The 25970-nt window shown below is 43.7% G+C and overlaps 1 protein-coding gene across 2 annotated transcripts in view; it reads right to left on the bottom strand.

Annotated features, from left to right (window-relative positions):
* The window catches only part of rars2 (arginyl-tRNA synthetase 2, mitochondrial), a 98489-nt gene that overhangs the window by 49545 nt on the left and 22974 nt on the right, over positions 1-25970 (bottom strand). Inside the window, exons 4-10 of one of the 2 annotated variants that reach the window (XM_085997650.1) lie at positions 25542-25625; positions 24554-24651; positions 23339-23394; positions 20478-20561; positions 16333-16409; positions 9026-9184; positions 6135-6241 (exon numbers count right to left, since the gene is read on the bottom strand). In XM_085997650.1, the coding sequence (XP_085853776.1) occupies positions 6135-6241; positions 9026-9184; positions 16333-16409; positions 20478-20561; positions 23339-23394; positions 24554-24651; positions 25542-25625 (665 nt within the window). The remainder of the gene's footprint in view (positions 1-6134; positions 6242-9025; positions 9185-16332; positions 16410-20477; positions 20562-23338; positions 23395-24553; positions 24652-25541; positions 25626-25970) is intronic. The other variant, XM_085997651.1, reaches the window with a different exon arrangement.

Raw genomic sequence — 25970 nt, 5'->3', positions numbered from 1 at the left:
TCAGCGAGCACAGGGGTGACGGGTGAACGGGACTTTGTGCAAGTTAGGATATAGGTACAGGAAACTTTCGATTTACCGGCACCTAAATAACCGGAAATCTCGGTTAACCGGCAAAATTCAGGAGTAGGTTCATACTTCATATTACTTGCCTTCCTCCATCTGTTGCTGTGCAAGGGTGTGGCTGCAGCTGTTGCTAAGCTACAGAGACGCTTGTAACTTGTGGCCATTGTTCTGAACCTGTTGCTAAGCAACAGAGTTTGTTGCTTTATACGGAGCTCTCAGCTCTCGTATCTTTTACTATAGCGCTCGGTGATCCGGAATTTTTGATGAACCGGCACCACGTCGGTCCCGTCGGTGCCGGATAAAAAAAAGTTTCCTGTAGCAAAGTTTTGGATGAGAAAGTTTACCGAAGGAATGTGGTAGTGGTAGGTGACAGTATAGTTAGGGGGATAGATACTGTTCTCTGCAGCCGCGACAAGGAGTACCGAAGGTTGTGTTGCCTGCCCGGTGCCAGGGTTAAAGACATCTCCTCGCGGCTGGAGAAGAACATGGAGAGGGAAGGGGAACCAACGACATAGGTAGAACTAGGAATGAGGTTCTACCGAGAGAGTTTGAGGAGTTGGAGTCCAAATTAAAAAGCAGAACCTCAAAAGGTAATAATCTCTGGATTGTTACCTGAGCCACGCGCCAATTGGCATAGGGATAAGCAGATTAGAAGGTTAAATGCGTGGCTCAAAGAGTGGTGTGGGAGGCAGGGGTTTCGCTTCATGGGCCATTGGCACCAGTACTGGGAAAAGCGGGAGCTGTTCCGTTGAGACAGGCTCCACTTAAACTGGGTTGGAACCAGTGTCCTGGCGAATTGAATAACTAGAGCAGTAGACAGGGCTTTAAACTAATGAAGGGGGATGGGAGGATTCAGGAAAGAGTAAATTTAAAAGCAGTAAGGGAAAGGTCAAGGTTCTAGAGCAGAGTAGAGTTTGGGGTAAAAATAAGCAGAGTGGGTCAGGAAGGGACAGAGAGAGTAACAAAGGCAATAGGGCATCAGTGACTACAGTGACATCAGGGAAAAAGAGAGTCAAAGCTAAAGGCACTATATTTGAATGCGCAAAGCATTTGCAACAAAATAGATGAATAGTGCAGATAGAAATTAACATGTTTGATCTAATAGCCATTACAGAAACATGGTTGCAATGTGGTCAAGGTTGGGAACTAAATATTCCAGGATACTTAACTTTTAGAAGAAAGGCAAAATGGAAAAGTAGGAGGGGTAGCTCTGATAACGGTTGGGATAAAGACAGTAGAGAGAAAGGATTTTAGTTCAGGAAATCAAGTAGAATCAGATTGGTTGGAGCTAAGAAACAGCAAGGGGCAGAAAACATTGGTGGGAGTTGTTTATAGCCCCCCAACAGTAGTTGTAATGTAGGGCAGAGTATAACTCAGGAAATTAGAGGTGCATGTAACAAGGGTAATACAGCAATCCTGGGGGACTTTAATCAACATATAGACTGGGCAAACCAAATTTGCAGTAATAGCGTGGAGGACGAGTTCATGGAATGTATGCAAGATAAGTTTTCTAGATCAGCATGTTGAGGAACCAACTAGGAACAGGCTATTTTAGATCTAGTATTGTGCAATGAGAAAAGGGTTAATCAATAACCTTGTAGTAAAGAGGCCTTTAGGGAAGAGTGACCATAATAATAGAATTTTATATAGAGTTTGAAAGTGATTAGTTATGTCCCAAACTAGGGTCTTAAATCTAAACAAAGCAAACGATGTAGATATGAGGGGCAAGTTGGCAAAGGTAGTTTGGGAAACTACATTAAGAGGTATGATGGTAGACAAGCAATGGCTAGCATTTAAAGAATTAATACATAAAGGAATGCATATTTGTTGTAACTTAAGGCACAAAAATCCCACAGGAAAAGGGGTCAAACCGTGGCTAACAAGAGAAGTTAAAGATAGTATTAGTTCAAAGGCTTGTAATGCTGCCAACAAGAGTAGGAAGCCTGAGGATTGGGAGGATTTTAGAATTCAGCAAAGGAGGACCAAGAAATTGATAAGGAGAGAAAAAAGAATGAGTAAATTAGCAAGAGACATAAAAACAGATTGTAAACATTTCTATAGGTATGTAAATAGGAAGAGATTAGTGAAAGTAAACGTGGCCCCATTAGAGACAGAGACAGGAGAAATTATAATGGGCAATAAGGAAATGGCAGAGACATTAAACAAATACTTTGTATCTGTCTTCGTCGTAGAAGACACAGAAAACATTCTGGAAATAATGGGGAATCAAAGGTCTAGAGAGAATGAGGAACTTAAAGAAATCAGTATAAGTAAAGACATAGTACTGGAGAAATTAATGGGACTAAGTGGCGACAAATCCCTTGGACCGGACGACCTGCATCCTCAGGTTTTAAAAGAGGTAGCTGCAGAGATAGTGGATGCACTGGTATTAATCTTCCAGAATTCCCTAGATTCTAGAACAGTCCCCAAGGATTGGAATAATAACCCCGCTATTTTAGAAAGGAGGAAGAGAAAAAAACGGGGAACTATAGGCCAGTTGGCCTGACATTAGTAGTCGGCAAAATGCTAGAATCTATTATTAGGGACGTGGTAACAGGGCACTTAGAAAATCATAATACAGTATGATTAGGCAGAGTCAACATGGTTTTAAGAAAGGGAAATCGTGTTTGACAAATCTGTTAGAGTTTTTTTGAAGATGTAACTAGTAGGATGGATAAGAGGGAACCAGTGGATGTAGTGTATTTGGATTTTCAAAAAGTATTCAATAAGGTGCCACACAAGAGGTTATTACACAAAATTAGGACTCATGGGATTGGGGGTAATATATTAGCATGGACTCAGGATTGGTTAATGGACAGAAAACAGAGAGTAGGAATAAACGTGATTTTTTCAGGTTGGCAGGCTGTAACTATTGGGGTACTGCAAGGATAGCTTGGGCCTCAGCTATTTACAATCTATATTAATGACTTAGATGAAGGGACTGAGTGTAACGCATCCAAGTTTGCTGATGATACAAAGTTAGGTGGGAAAGTAAGCTGTGAGGAGGATGCAAAGAGGCTGCAGAGAGATATATATAGACAGGTTGACTGAGTGGGCAAGAACATGGCAAATGGAATACAATGTGGGGAAGTGTGAAGTTATCCACTTTGATAGGAAAAAGGAAAAAGCAGAATATTTTTTGAATGGAGAGAGACTGGGAAATGTTTGCACTCAGAGGGACCTGGGTGTCCTTATGCATGAATCAATAGAAAGTTAACATGCAGGTACAGCAAGCAATTAGGAAAGCAAATGGTATGTTAGCTTTTGTTACAAAGGGATTAGAGTATAAGAGTAAAGAAGTCTTATACAATTATACAAGGCATTGGCGAGGCCATACCTGGAGTAGTGTTCAGTTCTGGTCTCCTTACCTAAGGAAAGACATACTTGTCTTAGAGGGAGTGCAACTAAGGTTCACTAGACTGGTTCCTGGGATGAGGGGATTGTCCTATAAAGGAGAGATTGAGTAGACTAGGCCTATATTCCTTCGAGTTTAGAAGAATGAGAGGTGATCTAATTGAAACATAAAATTCTTAAGGGGATTGACAGGGTCAATGCAGAGAAAATCTAGAACACTGGGTTACAGTCTCAGAATAAGGGGTCGGTCATTTAGGACTGAGATGAGGAAAAATTTCTTCACTCAAAGGGTTGTGAATCTTTGGAATTCTCTACCCCAGAGAGCTGTGGATGCTCAGTCGTTGAGTATATTCAAGACAGAGGTCGATACATTTTTGGGAATTAAGGGATATGGGGATAATGCGGGAAGGTAGAGTTGAGGTAGATCATTCTTGATCTTGTTGGATGGCGGAGCAGGCTCGAAGGGCCAAATGGCCTATTTCTTATGTTCTAACAAGTTGGGAGGCTGGCCAGGAGAGCATTGGAATAGTCGAGTCTGGAGGTAACAAAGGCGTGGATGAGGGTTTCAGCAGATGAGCTGAGGCAGGGGCGGAGATGGGCAACATTATGGAGGTGAAAGCAGGTAGTCTTCGTGGTGTAGAGGAAATGGGTTCGGAAACTAAACTCATGGTCAAATAGGACGCAAGGTTGCTAATGGTCTGGTTCAGCCTCAGACAGCGGCCAGGGCGAGGGATGGAGTCGATGGCTCGGGAACAGAGTTTGTGGCAGGGAACGAAGACAATGGGAATAAGGGCTTTTAAAAGGATAATTGAGGCATTGAAAGGGTTAGAAGAATAGTAACAAGGATAATTCTAGGATTCAGGGTCCAAGTTATGGAGAAAGACTCACAACTGAACTAATTTTTATTGGAGAAGAGGGGAGAGGAGATATAACCTGGTTTCCGAGTACTCAACACCATTGCTAGTGTCCATGCGGTATGCTCACTTGGACTTTGAACACAGGACTAGAGGACACAAATACAGAATGAAAAAGTCTCAAATAAGAAAATTATTTTCCTACATCAGTGAATATGCAGGGACCATGGGTAGTGTCAGATGGCCTGAGCTGTATGATGGAGACGATAGGAACAGATAGCTTTACTGGAGTTTTACTCTCTTATCTTTGGGGGTCAGAGAATTTTTTTTTACAGAATCTTTCCTTAGAAGATGAAAGTCTATGAAAGACAAACTGTATAAATGTGGAAAAAAAAGGATTTTTCTTGTTTCCGAATTAGTACTGTTTTTCGCCAGCAGGGCTAATTAAGCCACACTCATTAACAAGGACAAGTGGGTGGCATTCTGGTCATTGAGTTGGCAAATTAGCATTTTTACCATTTATTTTAACACCAACAGTATATTACCATGCCGGTTTAGAAACAATATTGGACCTCAGCCCTCCTATTCTCGCTAACTGCCATCCCATCTCCAACCTCCCTGTCCTCGGCAAGGTCCTTGAATGTGTCATTCCCTGTCGATCTATGCCTACCTCTCTCACAACTCCGTTTGCATCTCTCTAATCATCTTTCTGCCCCACTCACAGCTCTAACCAGTCACAAATGATATTCTCTGCGATTGTGACCACAATGCATTATCCCTCTTTGTCCTTTTTAACCTCACACAGTTGATCACATAATCCTCCTCCAATATCTTTCTTTTGTTATTCAGTTCTGTGGGACTGCACTTGCTTGGTACCACATTTTCTTACCAAATTGTAACCAGAGCATCTCTAGCAATGGCTTCTCTTCCCTCCCATGCACTATCACCTCCAAATCAGCAGCTGCCACCCCGCCCCCACCCCCCAAACCAGGTTCCATTCTTAGACCCCATCTTTTTCTCATCTGCATGCTGCTCCTTGGCAACATCATCCAAAGCCATGTGGCCAGATTCCAAATGGATGCTGATGACACCAAGCCCTACCTCCCCACCACCTCTTTTATCCCTCCACTGCCTTGGTGCTGTTTATCCGATATGCAGTCTTGGATGAGCTATAACTTCCTCTAGCTAAACATTGGGAAGACTGAAGCCACAAACTCCATACCCTGGCAAAAACTTCCAACCCCTCCATTAATTATTTTTCCAACAAAATACTTGTTAAACGTAAAGCTTTGGACAAAAATCTCACAGCACAAAGTTGTGCAAAAACCAAGAAGTGAGTCGCCCTTTCAAGCACACTGGGTCATCTGCTATTTTCAGGACAGTGATTTGGACCCAACATGTTTTAAATGCCTTGGCAGAACACTGGTTATTTTGATTCCCAACATGTTTTAAATGCCTTGGCAGAACACTGGTTATTTTGATTCCCAACATGTTTTAAATGCCTTGGGAGAACACTGGTTATTTTGATTCCCAACATGTTTTAAATGCCTTGGGAGAACACATGTTGAAATTTTGCTAGGACATTTCAACTTACTGCCTCAAGGCCTCTTCAGGCCTAGGCCCCATGTGCCAGACTGTAACTTCATTTAGAAGTAAACGTAACCACCCAGGTTACCTTTTTCTGTTCTGATGAAGAATGTCCACCCAAAAAAAAGGAACCTATCTTTATCTTCTTTTCAAATGCTGGCTGCACTGTTGCGCATTTCCAGCAGTCTTGGCTTTTGTTTTAACTTTTCTTTTTTCAAGTTCAACAGTGGCATTTTTTTTTTTTTACAAAATACAACCATTAAAGTCTAACCTTACTTTGTTTTCCTGAGCAGTCCTTTCTGATCCATCAGCTGCAGGACTTCCTGTGCTTTCACTTGGTAGAATGATTCTCCAGAATACTCATCAAAATGCACACCAAGCCGCTATTGGAATATATATATATATATATATATAAAAATGTAAAAATTAGATTAAAGACTACTTTCAAATAAGGCCTTACATCAAGATGAATCAATCCAGGTTAGATCAACCACAAACAATTTGCTGCAACCATATCAAAAAATATTTAAATATGTAATTCAATGTTTAAAGTTACCTGATCACAAAACTGTGTTCAATATTAGCCCATTTACCCAAGACTTTCATTATTTCCACTGGTCAATACAGTGAGCAACACAGTAAACATAGAAGCTTATTTTTGAAGTAAAGGAAAAATAAATAATTGTTCAGAATATTTTGAAATGTTTTATTTTTAAATATTTACTCACTTTTAAATGGAAGGCCCATTGCACGCGCATCCTTCCAGACAGTGCCACTTAAGCTTGTATAGTAAACCCTAACCTGACCAGTTCAGGATTTCTATACAGAGAACACAAATGCGCACACATAGTTTTACATGCACACACACACACACACACCATGCTAACAATAAAATAATCAGATTGTTAGTGGTAGAATTACAATATTAGCAATTCTACTGACGATGCTAATAAGGCACAGTGGGGAAGATCTCCTCTGTACACTAGATGCAGTAAATCAATTTATCAGTAACAGGTTCATGATTGCTAAACCTACCAGAGGCAAAATCTTCATTCATTGCCTTTTAAACTATAGGGGATTTTCATTCTTCGTTTATTTTCTGGCTCTTTGTTTTTTTCCACTCCCCTCCAAAAAAGCAAAGAGGGAAGGAGCAAAGACGAGAGTTCTAATTTAACCCCTCCCCCCCAACCCTTTCTCTTCTGTGGATCTGCTTATGTAGGCGGAGAGGACAAGTAATCTACACCAAATGCCGCCCAGGTTAACTATCCCTCTGCTGCTCATCACCTCTTTGAGCAAACATTGCAACAGCATGGCTGATATTAGGAACTCAGTCTGTGGTTTATGATGTAATATTGGTCAAGCAAGTCTTCACACCTTGGTTGACAGTGGGATGATGGCCAGTAACCATTGCTTCCTTCACATATTTCGTCAGACTGAGTCTTTACACATGAACACGATTGGAAATTACATTTCTGTTCATCAAGTTACTGTACATACATTACATGTTAAACCTGCTGTCCGAGCCATCAAGGAAATTTTCTTTATCAGCTATTTCATGGACAGAAACCCTGCCTGGTTCAAGCAGACGCTGTCTCTCTGGTGTACCATTTTTACTTACCAAAAAGGCTCATCTGGATATAGGGTAGCAGTGACCACATCAATTTAGAACGCAGTTTAAATTCTGTAAAATCTGATTTTCTACAGAATTAACTGGACAAAAGGATATTGCAGTGCAGTTAATAAAACTGAGTTCTAAATTAAGAAACCTACATTGATCAAATGAGTAAAATTAAAAATATTACATCTGCAAGTACTTTCTGTTGTCACTTTGTCATACTTTTGTATCAGCTTTTTCTATTATAAATTCCTGTGTTTAGTTATAATGGATTATAACTTGTTATGCTGCAGTTACACCCTCCCAGCTCCTCAGCCTGTACTGTAGAGAAACTCTTCCGTTCCAACCAACTCTATTTCTCCGCTTCCAAAACTGCTGTCAGTTTTGCGATTTAACTATAAACAATATCAAAGTACAGGAAACTTTCGTTTAAATGGAGGTTAAATCTCCGGAATGCTCTATCCACCGGCAAAATTCAGGAGTCGGTTCAGATAACTTTTTTTCTACTTTTCGTTGCTTTTTTTCCTCCATTCCTGGCTCTGCAAGCGTCTAGCTGAAGCTGTTGCTTAGCTACAGAGACACTTGCAAGCTGCGCCGACTGTTTTGAAGCTGTTGCTAAGCAACAGGGTTTGCTGCTAGATACGGAGCTCGGAAGCTCCGTATGTTTTAACATTAGCGCTGGTTTCTCCAGCAGTGTTGATCGACCGGCACCAGCTCGGTCCAGTCAGTGCCGGGTACCAGAAAGTTTCCTGTATTATATAATGACAGAATGTATGACTTTAAAATGGGCACTGAATTATATTTGCATACCCTGGCCCAATTATCTCCCACACTCTAAGCCCACGTCACCTGAAGAATACATCCGGTGTAATCCCATGTGTTATGCCATGGAACAACTACTAATATCAGGAAATACTGTTATGTAGAATCCCCAGATCAGGACACTGACAAGACAATTTATAGATCAAGGCTATATATTTGGAGCCTGCTTGCAATGCAGTGAAGTTTCTTTAGCATGTGGCAGAGCCACTAAGGGACTCCGATCAATTGTATATAATTCCCTTTAATAATGTTAGCTACAGCCTGAGTCTGTATCTTTGTTTTCACTGTTTACATGTACAGAGCGCGATCACTTTAATAGCGCGGGTAAACGCGATGACGTCACGCCGTTCATCACGTGATCCCCCACCGGCGGGAAAAACGTGATGACATCATGATGTCAGCCACGGGACCGCCCAAGCAGTCCTCGTGGAGCCTCTGAACTGACTAGACCTATATTCGATGTTCTCCTGTAGTTATTCGTTAAACTCTGTTAGTTTTCATTAAACCTCGTTTATTTGATCGCCTGAGTGGACCTCAGTCTTTTGGATAGGAACCAGACATTCCTACAAGCAGATATATTAGCAAACTGACTATACAGTCAAATCTCTGCCCATCATGCTTTGAGGTGGGAGGGGGGTGGGGGAAAGAGGGGGAAAGATACCTGGATACTGTAGAACAACTGCTATATGTATCAGCGTAGCCGGAACAATCGTGACCCGTTATTTCACACCTGATAAATTTTTCCATATTCTTCGATGCTTATGGTCCTAAACTGTTCCCATAATGCCAAGGTCTGTTTGTCCCCTCCCTCCAGTTTCTTGAAGAATACTTGTGCTGCTTTCTGAATGTCTTCACTGCTCTCTGCCATTTTGTTCACTTCAACATAAACCTGCAATTCAAATACAAACTGTTTAGTGCCGATGAACCGGTTGAGTGTTTTTTTGTTGTTGTTGTTGTTCAGTGTTTAACCTATTGCTACTGACCATCTATTAGAGTTTTGTATTTGTCTTTCACAATTTTTCTCCACTGGAGAAATAGTTTGTTTTCTACTCCACGGCACTAAGCCACTTTAAAGTTCCTCAAAATTGGTTTGCTTGACACGAAGGCTGAGGCTTTCCATTTCTGCGCTCCCTAGACAGTAATTTTCCATCCATTAAAACAAAGGGGGAGAAAAAAAATTGTGGGCTGGGATGACAGAAATGGAAAAATTGGATTTACTTACCAAGTAATTATCGTCTCCGCCCCATGACACTCTGTACCCTTTGTTGTGTATGTAACCGTTTACCTTTAAGGGAACTACAGAATGTGACCGTTCGCCTTTAAGAGCACTACTTTAGGGTGGCACTATTTATTGGCTCATGTATACTGTAATACCGATAGTGACCACACCAGTATATAAGGGTTGTGATACGTTAACTAGATCAGAATCGCCCGAGCCTCTGAATAGTAAAGACGTGTTTTATTTTGTTAACCGTGGAGTCTGTGATTATTTATAATACAACCCACAGACTTAACATTGGCGACGAGTCGGTTCGAACCCTGCGGCAGTTATTCCACGGCGGCTTCGTCCAAAGACAGGACGTTGAAGAGAGATTTCAATCCTCAACACCCCACTGAAAACTGAAGGGCAGCAGAAATCCTGACAGCTTCCAGCGACTGGAAGCGACAGGCATTAGGACCCTGAAGCCTCCATAACCTCGTGGGTAAGCCGAGCAGCGTTGGCTGCAAAGACAGGGCCACCGATCGGGAGATAAGGGCGATCGCAATCCCTGATAAGAGCTGCGGTGAAACACGCGAGCGGGTGAGCCAGAGGCCGAGAACCGCTTCGGGCGGGCGGCGCACCAGCGATCGCACAGGAGATAAGGGCCGCAGTCGGGCTGAAAGTCAGCGTCGGGGAACGGGTGAAAACCGCCATTGAAGTGGGCGGAGAGCGACGAGAAGCGCGGGAAAACAGCCATTGAAGTGGGCGGGGAGAGCGAGAAGCGCGGGAAAGCCGCCATTTTTCGCGGGAAAACCGCTGGGGAAGAAGGCAGAAGCGGGAAACCGCCATCTTAGAAAATTAATAAGAATTTTCAGAAACAAGAAATAAGTGAAGCAATACTTGTGGTGTTCTCAAGAAGAGAAGAAAATTAATAATAAGTAAAGAAATACTTGTACTGTTCTCGAAAAGAGAAGAAGATGCCTAAGCGAGGAAATATTAATGATTTTAATGCTGAAATAGAAGACTGGGCCACGTATGTGGAACGCATAGAAATATATTGCGTAGCCAACGACATTGAGGATGACGACAAAGCAATAACTTTGTTAAATTCGATGGGAGCAAAAACATACGGGCTTTTGAAACATCTAATAGCACCAGTTAAACCAGTGGACCAGACCTTCGTAGAGATCGTAGCAGTGCTGAAGGATCACTTGAACCCCACACCGTTGATGCTGGCTGAACGATTTAAATTTTACGCCAGAACCCAGAGGCAAGATGAAAGCAATGCGGAATACTTAGTCGAACTGCGTAAGCTAGCGAAATACTGCCAGTTTGGAGGGAATTTGACAGAGGCGCTGCGGGACAAATTCGTATGCGGCTTGGCCAAAGAAGGAACGCAGAAGCGACTTCTGGAGGAAAACGACCTCACACTGGACAGGGCTGTCCTCATAGCTTCATCGCACGAAGCCGCAGCGAAAGGAACGGCGGAAATGCAGCTAAAGGCGGCGGCACTCGGGGTGGACCAAATGACTGCAAGCATTTCCAAATGCTACCGTTGTGGAAAGACAACGCACGACCAGAATCAGTGCTGGTTTAAGAATCAAGAGTGCAGGAAATGTGGCAAACTGGGTCACATCGCGAAGGTATGCAGGTCCGGAAAGAAGACCAACAAACAAAGGAAACCACCACAAGAAAAGTACAAGGTGCATCAGGTGGCTGAAAAGAGTTCAGGCGAACAAAATTCAGACTCAGACCCAAACAGCCAGGAGTTGGATAGTCTGAGAATCCACAATGTGGGTAAAGTAACTGATCTACAGACGATCTGGGTCACACTAAAAATAGCTGGAGTCCAAGTACAAATGGAGCTGGACACGGGATCAGCTGTATCAGTCATCAACCAAAAGGACTATCACCGGCTATTCTCTCACATACCCTTAAGAAATACCAAATTCGTATTACAGACATACACGGGGCATCATGTATACCCCCTGGGAAAAATACGAGTCAAGGTGAGAGATAGGGGTAAAGAACACCCACGAATGTATCTGTACGTACTACCTGAGGGAGGACCACCACTTCTGGGACGGGAGTGGATCAAGAAAATAGACATGGAATGGCACTACCGACAAGCAATGACGAGTGAGGACTCGGTGCAGACAAGCAGCTCAGACTCCGAGCCGGAAGACGATAAGTCCAGCTTATGTATGAAAAACAAGGTTAACATGAACTCACGGACTAAGGTTGGGAAATTGATGGCGTGCATAAAGACAGAGAATTCTGAGTCTGTTCAAGCTACAGACATATGCATTATGGAGGAACACCGGGCTAGAACTCAACGTTATGTCAAAGTACAACGACAATTAGAACAGTTGAGTGCCCGTCTCGTACAAGAGATGGAAAAGATGAAAAAGTTCTGGGACACCGAATGGGAGCCCCTGGAAAGACAACAGAGACAGCTCGCTCAAGCAGAGAGCGACCATAGAGCCATCGTGGCCAAGTACCAATCACATCTCCCTGAGGCTGTTCAGGAACTAGAATATACACAGAACGATCCAAAGGAAGAGGAATCTTCAGGAAGTCAGGATGGTATTCCAGTTCACCTCTACGACTTGTTGCAAGCAGAGTGTAACGAGTTGAAAGAACAGTATGAACAGGCTCGGACTACAATCCTGGAAGGGGTTAACTTGGCAACTTCCGAAAAGCTCGTGTTAGTGAAAGCATATGAGCAACTAAAGGTTGAACATGAACGACTAAAGGTTGACCATAAGCAAGAATTACAAAGTCTGCAGGAAATGTTTGATGAGCTTCAGGCCAAGGCTGACTCATCGTTAGGGATTCAATCCATAGAAAAAAAATTAGTGGTGGAAGACATACCAGAACAGGGAATACAGGATGTCCAAGAACTCGTTAAATTATTAAAGGAAACACAAAATAAATATGAAGCGGCAATGGCCGAGGTCCAACGACTTGAAGAACAGATGCGACTGGAAATCTTTTCAGTGGAAGAAAAGGGAACTGTAAGAAACACAGAGACCGTAAGAATGGGCCATGAACATGAGCTTAAGTCGTCAGAGGAGAAGGGTTTGGAGCTCTCAAAAGTTATTGAAATAGCCGAGGTTGCAACACAGACTGAGAAGATGGCAGCAGAGCAACCCTTAGATACCAAAAGTACACTGACTCATGTCAAGGTTGAACAACAGAACGCTGAAACAACTGCTCCGGTAGAGGGATTGAATAGTCCGATCAATCAATCTCCAAAGGAAGTTGAAGTATTAAAATCACAAATGAGGTCATTAGTAAACAACTTGCTGAAAGCCCAGAAAAAGTTAGAGGAAGCGGAACACGTGAAGAAGTCTCTTCAGGAAAGATGTCTGGATTTGGAACAAAAGCTGGCTGACGTCCAGCTGGGTAGGGAGGACATAGAAGACCCTCTCGCTGACCTGTCGGACGACTCCGAATATTACTATGTCCTGTCCTGCCCAACTTGTAACTTCGACTCCCACCATACAGAAATCATGGAGGAGCACCGAAAGTCTACGGAACATCGGGAGAAGGTGGCTCTACTACGGAAAAAGGAGGAAGAGGAGGAGGAACTGCGCATGCAGCTGGCAGCTGACAGTGGAACCCAGAGAGTCTCCAAGAAGCAGAAAAGGAAAAGTCGAAACAGAAGATGACCCATCTGAACCATTATTACCTCTACCAGATCACACACGTGGTCCCTCCGAACGGAGCCAATTCAGTTCGGAAGTTCAAACTGTTAAATCCATGGAAGGACTATTGAATGAGTCACTCCAGCAATATGAACTGTTTTCCACAGAGACTGAATCTGTGATCTGTTTTGACATGAAGTTATATGTGTTATTATGTTATGTTAAACATGAAGTTATATGACGTTGACTCCATCGAGAGTATATCTGTAAATTGTTATATGACGTTGACTCCATCGAGAGTATATCTGCAAACTGTTTATATAAAATTGAAGATTGTATGTTTAACGGGATTCTGTAAGTAATAAGCTAGGAAGGGAGGAGTGTTGTGTATGTAACCGTTTACCTTTAAGGGAACTATAGAATGTGACCGTTCGCCTTTAAGAGCACTACTTTAGGGTGGCACTATTTATTGGCTCATGTATACTGTAATACCGATAGTGACCACACCAGTATATAAGGGTTGTGATACGTTAACTAGATCAGAATCGCCCGAGCCTCTGAATAGTAAAGACGTGTTTTATTTTGTTAACCGTGGAGTCTGTGATTATTTATAATACAACCCACAGACTTAACACCCTTGCCAACAATTCCAAACCCCTCTCCGGCTACTGTCTCTGGTTAAACCAGACTGTTTACAACTTCAGTATCTTATCTGACATCCTGAGCTTCCGACCCCATATCCTCTATCACAAAGCATGCCTACTTCCAACACAGTAATATCACACATCTCCGCCTCTGCGGCTGAAATCTTTGTCCATGTCGTTGTCACCTCCAGACTCAACTATGCCAATGTTTTCTTGGTCAGCCTTCCATCCTTCACCATCCATAAACAGCAGCTCACCTAAAACTCTGCTGCCCGTATCCTATCCATTCCTCCAAGCTAGGCTCTGCCCCAATCCCTTTGCCCCACCATTGGTGGCCATGCCTTCAGCTATCTAGGCCCTAAGCTCTGGAATTCACTCCCTAAAGCTCTCTGCCTCTCCACCACCCTTCTCCTCCTTTAAGACACTCCTTATAACCCATCTCTTTGGCCAAGCTTTTAGTCACCCCTCCCAATATCTCCTCCTTTGGCTCAGTGCCGATTTTTATCTGATTTTGCTTCTGTGAAGCATCTTGGGATGTTTTTCTATGTTAAAGGCACTATATAAATGCAAGTTGTTGTTACCAGAACTTTAACTTCAGTGGCGAAAATCTTAGTTTCAATTAGAGAACCAGCTGAAGACGTATCAGAACTATTCTGATGAAGCACATGACTGTAAAGATAGGCTTTCCAAAGACTTCCTTCATACAAGTGAAGCTTTAGTATCAAGCCCTGACTAAATGTTCTTCCAAAGCCATTTTAAACCTCTGACCTACAGTAATAATTTTCTTGGAAGACTGGATTGAACACTTTTAATCTCAACTTCAATCCATAGACATCTAAACTAGGGTTTACCTCCAGTGACTGTTTCCCTAGTTCATTGCCAGAGTAGTCACTCTCAAGGGCAGGGGAAGGGACAAAGCAGATAGCCAAATACTCTATAAACCATACCATTTACTTTGGCACATATGAAGTAATACTAAAACTGAAGGTTTGTTAGAGGTGGGGGGAGAATTAAGTGTTAAAATTATAAACCGATCTGGGTTCAAGTTTCTACTGGTTCTTGTCAAAAAGTATTCAAAGCATAACAACTTATTAAACCAACTTGAAAGATAATGGCTCCAATATTTACATGGAGCTGGGAAGAGAGCAGTGGCGGTTTTACAGACAGAAAACCTGGAAGTACGGGATTCCCCCAGGCTCTACCAAAATCGATGGTAGGACATGCTTTAAGTTTTTTTCAAAAACGTTCCCACCCGACAGCTAGCTTGATTAACAGGGAAGGGTGGGGGTTGCGGTGGGAGCAGTCGGAGATCACGGGGGGAGGCAGTGGGAGCAATCAGCGATCGCACGGGGGGAGCAGTCGGAGATTGCGGCAGCAGGGGTGACCAGCTGGAGATCGCGGTGACCAACCGGAAATCGCAGGAGGAGTCAGACATCGTGTAGTGTGTAAAGAGGTTAGCTTGTGGGGCCAGGTAAAACACTCCTGCTCCTCCTGGCCCACCGTGCTGTAAACGCACTTGCCTCGTGGATCCGGCCCTTCTCACCTCCTTTTACATGCCGGGATTCCCATTTAGGTAAAATGGAACCACGCAGCCTCCTTGGAATGATTTTACTGACCTACCCGACTTGAGAGCAGATTGATCGCCCGTCCCCCCGACCCGCCTCCGCTAAAACGGTGGATGGGTTGGGTTCGGGTTTGAGAAATTTACATTTTTTACCTCCCACCCACCCCCAACTCACCTTTGGGGATTAAAATTCCCTCCAATGATTCACCATGCTACATCTACTCTATATATGGCAGAGATCGATAGGTTTTGAGATATTAAGGGAATCAAGGGATATGGGGATAGATCGGGAAGATGGAGTTGAGGTAGAAGATCAGCCATGATCTTACTGAATGGTGGAGCAGACTCGAAGGGCTGAATGGCCTACTCTTGCTCCTATTTCCTATGTTCTTATATGGTTATTTAAGCTAAAATGAAGAACACAATTCTTAATATCCTGTTTTCTGTCCCATAGGATAAAATATATATTCACACAAGATGTAACTCGAGTTTGAAACAAGCTAAAGTAGGAAAACTGAAGTTATTTTATTCATGTGTATGGTGAAGATTTTAGTTTTGTTTCCACAAGATATCTGTTGTTGATTATTCAACATTCCCTTATGTACACCCTTTCCTGATATGTTCTTAATTAAAGATGTGCAGTACCAACATTTTGATGTGCCTCTTGATTGCAACTCTGCCTTCAGTTTTGAATGCTTTGTTTGGATGAGTTGAGCAGGTAATTGGCCTTTGTGCATCTAACCCTTTGAGTAATACAGGAACATTTCTGCGTCAAAAATAAGAACTGTGACAATACTGCAAAATTCTGGTTCATCTATGAATCTAAAGACTTTCTGCATTTTCCAAATTTAACTTTATAGCATTCGTTACAATGTTAACTATAAAGACTTTCAGCATTGAAGACAACCTCTAAAGTTCACTGAAAATAAAATTGCCCTCTATTAAACCTATGTTCACATTTTTATATTTTTTACTTACTTCAAAAAGATGTTGCAATGGATTTTCTTTCAGTTTCACTTTGGAGCCAAACAGCTGAAATCCTGCTCCTAGCAACCCTAAAATCATTGACAAAGAACAAAACACCCAGAAAAGTAAAACCATTCTAAATTGCCACAATCATGATGCACAGCAATGTAGCAGTAAGGATACCAACTTCACAGAAACATCAGCAATTAGTCATGCCAAAGGTCACACACCCAACTGGACTCAAGTAGGTCTGAATTTTCTGATATCTATTCGCTGAGATACCTACATCACAAGGAGAACGTGAATGTTCTCCATGACACCCTAGATTAGTTATGATGGTTGTGGTGGTTGGAGGTCAATCATCACAGCCCCAGGACATCGCTGCAGGAGTTCCTCAGGGTAATGCCCTAGGCCCAACCATCTTCAGCTGCTTCATCAATGACCTTCCCTACAACATAAGGTCAGAAGTGGGGATGTTCGCTGATGATTGCACAGTGTTCAGCATCATTCGCAATTCCTCAGATAATGAAGCAGTCTATGCCCGCATGCAGCAAGACCTGGATGACATTCAGGCTTAGGCTGATAAGTGGCAGGTAACATTCACGCCACAGAAATGCCAGGCAATGACTATCTCCAACAAGCGAGCGTCTAACCACCACCCCTTAACATTCAACGGCATTACAATCGCCGAATCCACCATCATCAACTTCCTGGGGGTCACCATTGACCAGAAACTTAACTGGACCAGCCACATAAATGTTGTGACAACAAGAGCAGGTCAGAGGCTGGGTATTCTGCAGCGAGTGTCTCATCTCTTGACTCCGCAAAGCCTTGCCACCATTTACAAGGCACAAGTAAGGAGTGTGATGGAATACTCTCCACTTGCCTGGATGTGTGCAGCTCCAACAGCACAAGAAGCTCAACACCATCCAGGACAAAACAGCCCGCTTGACAGGAACCCCACCCACCACCTTAAACACACTCCCTCCACCACCGGTGCACCGTGGCTGCAGTATGCAACATCTAGATGCACTGCAGCAAATTGCCAAGGTTTCTTTGGCAGCACCTCCCAAACCCACGACCTCTACCACCTAGGAGGACAAGGGCAGGAGGCGCATGGGAACACCATCACCTGCAAGTTCCCCTCCAAGTCACACACCATCCTGACTTGGAAATATCACCCCGTTCCTTCATCGTCGCTGGGCCAAAATCCATGATCTCCCTCCCTAACAGTACAGTGGGAGTACCTTCACCACACGGACTGCAGCAGTTCAAGGCAGTGGCTCACCACCACCATCTCAAGGGCAACTAGGGATGGGCAATAAATGCTGGCCTTGCCAGCGACGCCCACGAACGAATAAAAAAAAAGTTGCTCCTGGTACTAGGGTTGCGAACGGGTGGAAAGTTTCCGGTAAATTTCCGGAGATTTTCCATGGGAAGTTTAGCTTGGGAATTTTACCCAAAAAAGCACATGCTAGCATAATATTTTTTTTTTGTATTTCTTTCATTTTTTTTTCCCCCCCCCCCAGTTCTCCTCTCAAAATTACTAACAGAGATGGAATCTTAATTAACAAATTTCTTAGTCAATATGTTTATCTTCTTACTTGGCTTGTTTTAATAATTACAAGTTTTGTGTGTGACTGAACAAATGTGTCCTGATTGGTTGGATGAGTGGATGATTGATTAGCTCCTTCTATTGGCGATGTAGCGTCGTGCGTGCACGGGTCATGCTTCCATCACATGGAGCATCAGGAAAAATTTACTCACCCTGTTGCAATCGTGCTGATCGACCACAGTTCGGCACAGAGATGAATGCCCTTTATTTCTCTGCGTAGAACAATGCCACGTTTACCGTCGGATGAGTGGAAGCATTTTACCCCAGGCATTAAAGATGGAAAGACTGTGTACATGTGCAAACACTGTACAAAGCCATATGTAAAGAATGCCACAAAGATGCAGCAGCATTTATCCAAATGCAACAACTTCACTCAAAGCTCACAGCAGTCAGCCCAGAGTTCCTCTGCTTCCATTCAAGAAGATGATGGTTCACATTCAGCATCAGGCTCCTTATCATCAGCAACTCCTGGCCCACTTGGAAGGTTCTTTGATACAATGGATAACCATAGCCAGAAGAATGCAAATGAGTGCCTTGCTCGAGCTGTATTTGTGACAGGCTCACCGCCAATGTGTACTGGAAGAGATTTTTCAATGTTACTCGCCCTGCATACTGTCCTCCCACCAGACATGCTTTGTCTACTTATTTGCTGGAGGCCGAGTATAACAGAGTCCAAGGAAAGCTCAAAGAAACGATAGAGATGGCAGACTGTGTTGCAGTTATCTCAGATGGGTGGTCAAATGTACGAGGGGAGGGCATCATAAACTACATCGTCTCCACTCCTCTCCCAGTGTTCTTCAAGAGCACAGACACAAAGGACAACAGACACATACATTGCTGATGAGCTGAAAGCGGCCATCAACGATCTTGGATCACAAAAGGTCTTTGCAGTAGTTACTGACAATGCTGCGAATATGAAGGCTGCTTAGGCTCAAGTGGAGGAGGCCTACCCTCATATTACGTCTATTGGGTGCACAGCTCATGGGCTCAACCTGCTCCTCAAGGGCATCATGGGTTTGAGAACCATGGAAACACTGTACAAGAGAGCCAAGCAAGTTGTTAAGTATGTCAGGGGAAAACAGGTAGTTGCAGCAACCTACAACTCCAAGCAAACGACAAAGAACAAGAACACCACACTGAAGCTGCCCAGCAACACTAGATGGGGTGGTTGTCATAATGTACAACAGCCTTCTGGAGGGTAAGGAGTCGCTGCAAGAAATGGCAATATCCCAGTCTGGGGATATGGAAACCACCATCAAGAAAATACTGCTGGATGATGTGTTTTGGAGAGAGTGGTTAGCAGCCTTAAACTACTCTCACCAGTAGCATTTGCAATTGCCCAGATTGAAGGAGATGACGCTGTCTTATCAGATGTTCTCAGGCTTTTTGCTGATTTAAAAGAACAAATCAGCATTGCCCTACCCACATCCCTGCTGCTCAAAGCAGAGGAGGAAATTGTTCAATTCATAGACGCATCAAGAATTTTGTGTCAAGCCGATTCATGCTGCAGCATACATGCTGGACCCAAAGCATGTTGGGAGACCAATGCTTTCTGGAGAACAGATCAACAGCGCTTAGTGTGATTTCTACCCTCTCACGCCACCTCAATCTGGATGTGGACAAAGTTCTGGGAAGTCTGAAAGTTCTCGATCAAGCAAGGTCTTTGGAATGGGGACGGGATATGAGAATCATGCAAGCATATCAGTGCACATACCTGGTGGAAGGGACTTTGTGCATCTGAGGCCGTCACCCATTGCATCGATGATACTCCAAATCCCACCTTCATCAGCGGCCTCTGAACGAAACTGGTCACTTTTTGGGAATACGCATACAAAGGTGTGCAACAGGCTGACTAACAAGGGAGTGGAGAAACTGGTGGCTATCCGGGCGAACCTACAACTTATTAAGCCAGATACAGAAGTGTCCATCACACAGCTAGACAGTGACACAGAGGAGGAAATGGACACGTCAGAGCCAGAGTCAGAGAATCAGGAGGAGCAATGAGGAGTAGAAGACTCATGAGTAGAAGACTCAAAGGGACAAAATAAGGACAAATTACAGGCTAAATAAGCTGACGCTCTCTATTTTATTTTAGATGGGTCTTTTTGTGGGGGTTCAATAAAGTTCAAAATTATAACCTAAATAAAGTTTTGAAAGCCTGTTTTTATTTGTATGGAACAGTATGTCTATTTTGATGACAAAGATAATATAAGGGTCAGAGACAAAAACCATCAGTGTGCAAAAAAACTCAATATTCCCATGGAAAGTTTCCTCTTTTAAAAATTCCTGGAATTTTGAAACCCTACCTGGTACCCACCCAAGGCAAGGAGCACCGCTGCCATTAGGCCTGCTCTTCCACACCACCTTCTAGAGGAGGAGGACCACATACAAGCCAATTACCACGAAAACAAGGAGGAAACTGAAGAAAAACGGAGGATATTGTAATGAACCAGAATCTCTACTAATGTTGCAGCAGTAGTTCAAATACATGCACAAACATCACCTCAACTAGTGCAAATAATAGTTAACATGATAAACTTACCGAACTGCATACCCCAGTCTCCAAGGTAATTGATCCTGATCACATCATTCCCCAAAGCTTGCTTTAGGTTAGCTATGAAGTTACCTAACAAAATAGCATAATAGAAATATAATTTATCTCTAAATTAATACTGAAATATCACCTTTATTCTGCTATTTATAGACCTATTTTGGTGTTTATAAACTTTTGAAACTTTCTGCTCCCCCACCCATGCAGTAGAAAGTATACTTTTCAAAAGTTATTCATACTGACAACAGGTTTTAGCCTTGGCTCAGTGGTAGCACTCTCATCTAGGAGTCAGAAGGTCACGGGTTCAAGCACTACTCTCAGGACGCGAGTACATAACCTAGGCTTACACTCCAGTGCAGAACAAAGGGAGTGCTGCACTGTCCGAGGTGCTGTCTTTCAGATGAGACATTAAAACCAAGTTGTCATCTGCCCTCTCAGCATAAGATCCCATGGCACTAATCGATGACGACCGGGGGAGGATCACCCAGTGTCCTAGCCAACATTTATCACTCAACCAACACCTATGAAACAAATAATCTGGCCATTTTGGGCAATTCCAATTCTGGGCACCACACTTTAGGAAGTATTTTGGAGAGGGTACAGAAGAGATTTATTGGAATGGTTGCAGGGATGAGGGATTACAGTTATGTGGATAGACTGGAGAAGCTGGAATTGTTCTCCTTAGAGCAGAAAAGGAGATTTGATAGAGGTATTTAAAATCATGAAGGATATAGATAGAATAAATAAAGGGAAACTGTTTCCAATTGCTGAAGGGTCAATAATGAGAGGGCACAGATTTAAGGTGATTAGCAAAAAAACTAAAGGCGACATGAGCAAAATCTTTACACAACGAGTGGTTAGGATTTGGAATGCACTGCCTGATAGGGTGGTGGAGGCAGATTCAATAGTAGTCTTCAAAAGGGAACTGGATAAATACTTGAAGGAAAAAAAATTGCGAGGACATGGGGAAAGAACGGGGGAGTGGGACTGACTGGATTGCTCTTCAAAAGAGCCGGCACAGACTCGATGGGCCGAATGGCCTCCTTCTGTGCTGTACTATTCTATGGTTCTATGACTTATTTCACTGCTGTTTGAAGTTGCTGCATTTACCTTCATTGCAACAGTGACTATACTTCAAAAGTACTTCATTGTCCCGAGGACATGAAAGGCACTATATAAATTTAGGGGGAAAAATTTGGTTGCTTTGCGCCTCCCGTGGGCGCAAAGGAACTAGCGCCCTGGCGCGGCGCCGCCGCTGCCTCCCGCGAGAGGTTAGCGCGGCACTAACCGTTAGCGTCCCGATGACTTCATCGCCGTGCGCAACGCCCCGGCCGCAATCTTCGGTAGCGCCCCTTGACTTACCACTGGACACTATGTCCGACGGGGTCAGGGGGGGCCTACCTGCGGCCAGGGCGGCGCTATTTAAAGGCGAGGTGCCGGGCGGCCATTTTTGTTGCTTCTGCCTGCCAGCACCTGATTCTGCTCCCGTCCCTGGCCTCCTCCTTACCCGCCCCCCACGGAGCGCCGGCTGTGCTCCATGAGCCCGGCACTTCTCTTGAGTGCTGGACTCTTTTGCCGGCACTCCGATCCTCGGCGGCTCAGCTGGGCTCCGGGTCGCGCTGCGCAAGGCCCCTCCGATTTAAGAAGGGGAGGAAGGCCTGCAATACCGCAGTGAGACGTGCCGCAGCACCGCGATATTCCCTCGCAGCGCCCCAAGAGGGAGGCGGGGTGCTTCCAGCAGCGCCCCGCTTCCCTCTTGGGGCGCTGCCACTCAATTTCGGCTGCGGGGGCGCTAATTTTTGCGGGTCACTAAAAGTAGCTCCCTGGCGAAGTTAGCACCCTAAAAGTGGCGCGACTCAATTTCTCCCCCTTAATTTCTTTCTTTCTAGTGACCATATTTTTGCACCATCAATAAAACAAAATTTTATTTTTGGGAGGGGCCGCTCTAAGAATACTTTGAATAATCATACATAGAACATGCTCTAATGTGATGGGCATCCAAACCTACAGAAATCTTGAACTGCCATCTGCCTGAGACTGGTGGTAACTACTGCTTGAGTAGAGTTCCTCTTTATCCTGTCATGAGGTGTCTCACTCTAATAAGTAACAGAAAAGCAGAAGGCAATGAGTTTGTTGCCGTATAGGCACTAGAATACCCAAAGATTTCCCCTCACTGGGAGACACGCTGCGACACTATACTGACTGAGCCAACGGGGGGGATTCCTCAACATCCAGCTAGTGGCAATGTTGCTCCAAGAATGTCTAAAATAAAACTGTGGCACTGGAACTTCCAGAGCCAAATTTGAGCTAGGCATGTGACTGCAGTGTAACTGCTATGACAAGGAAAGGGGTAGAGCCTCAGGCTAAAGCGCAGAGCTACTGTACACCGTGCTGACAGGGTATTGAAAATTGGCATTCAGAACCCTAGCCTGTCAAACCTTTCCTTCTGCCTTTCTGCTAGGCTATGTTTACACTGTGGGGTCTTTGTAAAAAAAAAAAATATATATATATATATATATTAGTATGTTCTAATCGAGCAGCTTTAGAGGCCTAATCAGCTTATTTTATTTGAATATATTGCAAGTTAAATACTTTCTGGAAGTGATCAGATGATCCACTGTGGGGTTTAAATTTACCTTTTGTGACAAATTTTGGAATACAGGATTTAACTTGTATTCCAGCAATTTTTATTTTTTTTATTTTTTTAAAACTAGCTTTTGGCCATCAACGTAATTCAAAGTTAGATTGGTCTTAGATACTGCATTAGGTTTTCACCTTATAATTATTCAACTGACAAAATAAATCTGGGATGATTACATCATTACACGCAGCAGAGAACAGGAAATGTTTACCTATAATTGTTGAACGCAAGTGTCCTGCATGAAATTTTTTTGCAATATTTGGTGAACTGTGAAGAAGGAAAAAAAAGTTATTGTTGCTCAACTTTTCCTTAAAATTTGAAGATCCATCCCTACCAATACAAGACACACCCGAGCTCAATGTGACCCTCCCTTTATATTACTCTGATCCAGGCCACTTGGAGCTGGAGTCACACCTGGCATAGAGAAAGATGGTTGCAGGACTTCCTCAGCATGGCATCCTAGGCCCAACCATCTTCAGCTGCTTCATCAATGAGCTTCCCTCCATCATCAGGCCAGGTGTGGGCCTGACTATTGCAAAAAATTCCATTGGCAATTTCTTAGATAATGAAGCAGTCCATGCCCGCATGCAGCAAGACCTGGACAACATCCAGGCTTGGACCGATAAATGGCAAGTAACATTTGCGCCACACAAGAGCCAGGCAATGATCATCGCCAATAAGACAGAGCCTATCCACCTCCCCATGAAATTCAATAACATTATCACCGGGTCCCCCACCATCAACAACCTGCGCATCACCATTGACCAGAAACTCAACTGGACAAGCTACATAAATGCCGTGGCTACTGGAGCAGATTAGAGGCTGGATATGCTGCGATGGGTGGCTCATTTCCTCACTCCTCAAAGCCTTTCCACCAGCTATAAAGGCACAAATTATGAATGTGATGGAATTCTCTCCACTTGCCTTAATGGGCGCAGCTGCAACAACTCAAGAAGTTCGACATCTACCATGAGAGAGCAGTCCTAGGCTCCAAACAGGTTGGCCTATATGTTCTCAATTCTCCCTCCAACTTCACCTTGTCGAAATTAAGACTTATAGCACCATTTTCTAATCTAACTCATTCTTTATAGAATTTTATACTAATGGTTGGAAAGTCTTTCCTCCCTCGCACATTCTACTGGCTTTTAAAACCCGAGCTTGCTATCACCTGACCAGTAGACCTTACTTTATCTCATTTTAGTGTCGTTGGTGTCCTACATTATTGACGTTGGCCCTTCACCTGAATTTCTTAAGAAAAATAACTTTTTATTATTCTTACCCAAAGAAATAATTCATAATGCCAATTTCAAATATAATTTGAATGAAAGCAATTAAAAGGATCAAAAATTAACCGGTTTGAAATTTAAAAAAATAAGCAGACTTCATCTGTAATTTATGGTCTTTTACTTCTGTGCTAGAAACTTACCTAAATTCCACTATAACTCGCCCACAGGGGTAACCACTGAAGAGTTCACTCTCTATTCCATATTTTGAACCCTTCTTAGAAATCTCTTGCATCACAACCTGCAAAGTAAAAAGATATACAATCTAAAAAACATGAGCAAGATGGTTGTTCCTCAAGAAACAGAGTGCTTCAGTCGCAACCAGAATGTCGAGTATTCAAGTGTGAGGGGTGCCCATTACTACATTGACTCTCTGCCGATCACACCGAGCAGTAGTGATACCCGCCCTCCTGTATGCCTCAGAGACATGGACCATGTATAGCAGGCACCTCAAAGCACTGGAGAGGTACCACCATCGCTGCCTCCGCAAGATCCTGCAAATCCATTGGCAGGATAGGCGCACCAACGTCAGTGTTCTCACTCAGGCCAACATCCCCAGCATCGAAGCTTTGACCACGCTCAATCAGCTCCGATGGACGGGTCACATTGTCTGCATGCCCGATACAAGACTCCCAAAACAAGCGCTCTACTCGGAGCTCCGACATGGCAACAGGGCCCCAGGTGGGCAGAGGAAACGCTTCAAGGGCACCCTCAAAGCCTCCTTGAAAAAGTGCAACATCCCCACCGACACCTGGGAATCCCTGGCCCAAGACCGCACAATGTGGAGGAGAAGCAACCGGGAAGGCGCCGAACACCTCGAGTCTCTTCGCCGGGAGCAAGCGGAAGGCAAGCGCAAGCAGCGCAAGGAGCGCACGTCAACCCAAGCACCCCACCCACCCGCCCCTTCAACCACCGTCTGTCCCACCTGTGACAGAGACTGTAGGTCCTGCATTGGACTCATCAGTCACCTGAGAGCTTATTTTTAATGTGGAAGCAAGTCTTCCTCGGTTCCAAGGGACTGCCTGAGAGAGAAGACGACTACATTGACTATGTTTCCAAAAAGAAGTCTGAAAGAAACCTGGCGCTCAACTGAAAGTGGAAGCACACAGCAGAGTAATTCTACACACTCACCTCAGCAAGTAGGAATCGGTTCACTTTGAAATTAATGGTTCCTTGCCCAACAGCAATCTCAGTAACCACATCATCACAAGTCAACTAAAACAAGAATTAAAAAAAATACATCAGAGCTAGCCAAAACTTGAAACTTAGTTTATTTTTTAAAAATACAATAAAAGAATATTTTTTACTTCATTTTTGAAAGAAGTTCAAGGACGGGGGTGATTTTGCCAATGGGGGCGCGTTGGAGGCGGGACGGCTGCTTGTCCGGTTTCATTTTCGCCTCCATCGACGTGTAGTCAACTCACGCCATTTTCCCTTGATTGACCTGGTTAAGCCCGCCCTGCGGGTTTAACCGGCCAATTAAGGGAGAGCCTGTGACAGAGAATGTCAGCGTATGACATTTCATCTGCCAAACATTTGACAGATTAACCGTCATCGTTT

Source organism: Somniosus microcephalus, chromosome 9, assembly GCF_052327205.1.
Source record: "Somniosus microcephalus isolate GS21.2 chromosome 9, FLI_Smic_1.0, whole genome shotgun sequence".
Lineage (NCBI taxonomy): Eukaryota > Metazoa > Chordata > Chondrichthyes > Squaliformes > Somniosidae > Somniosus > Somniosus microcephalus.
Note: the sequence above shows the minus strand (reverse complement) of the source record. Positions and strands in the feature narration are given on the sequence as shown.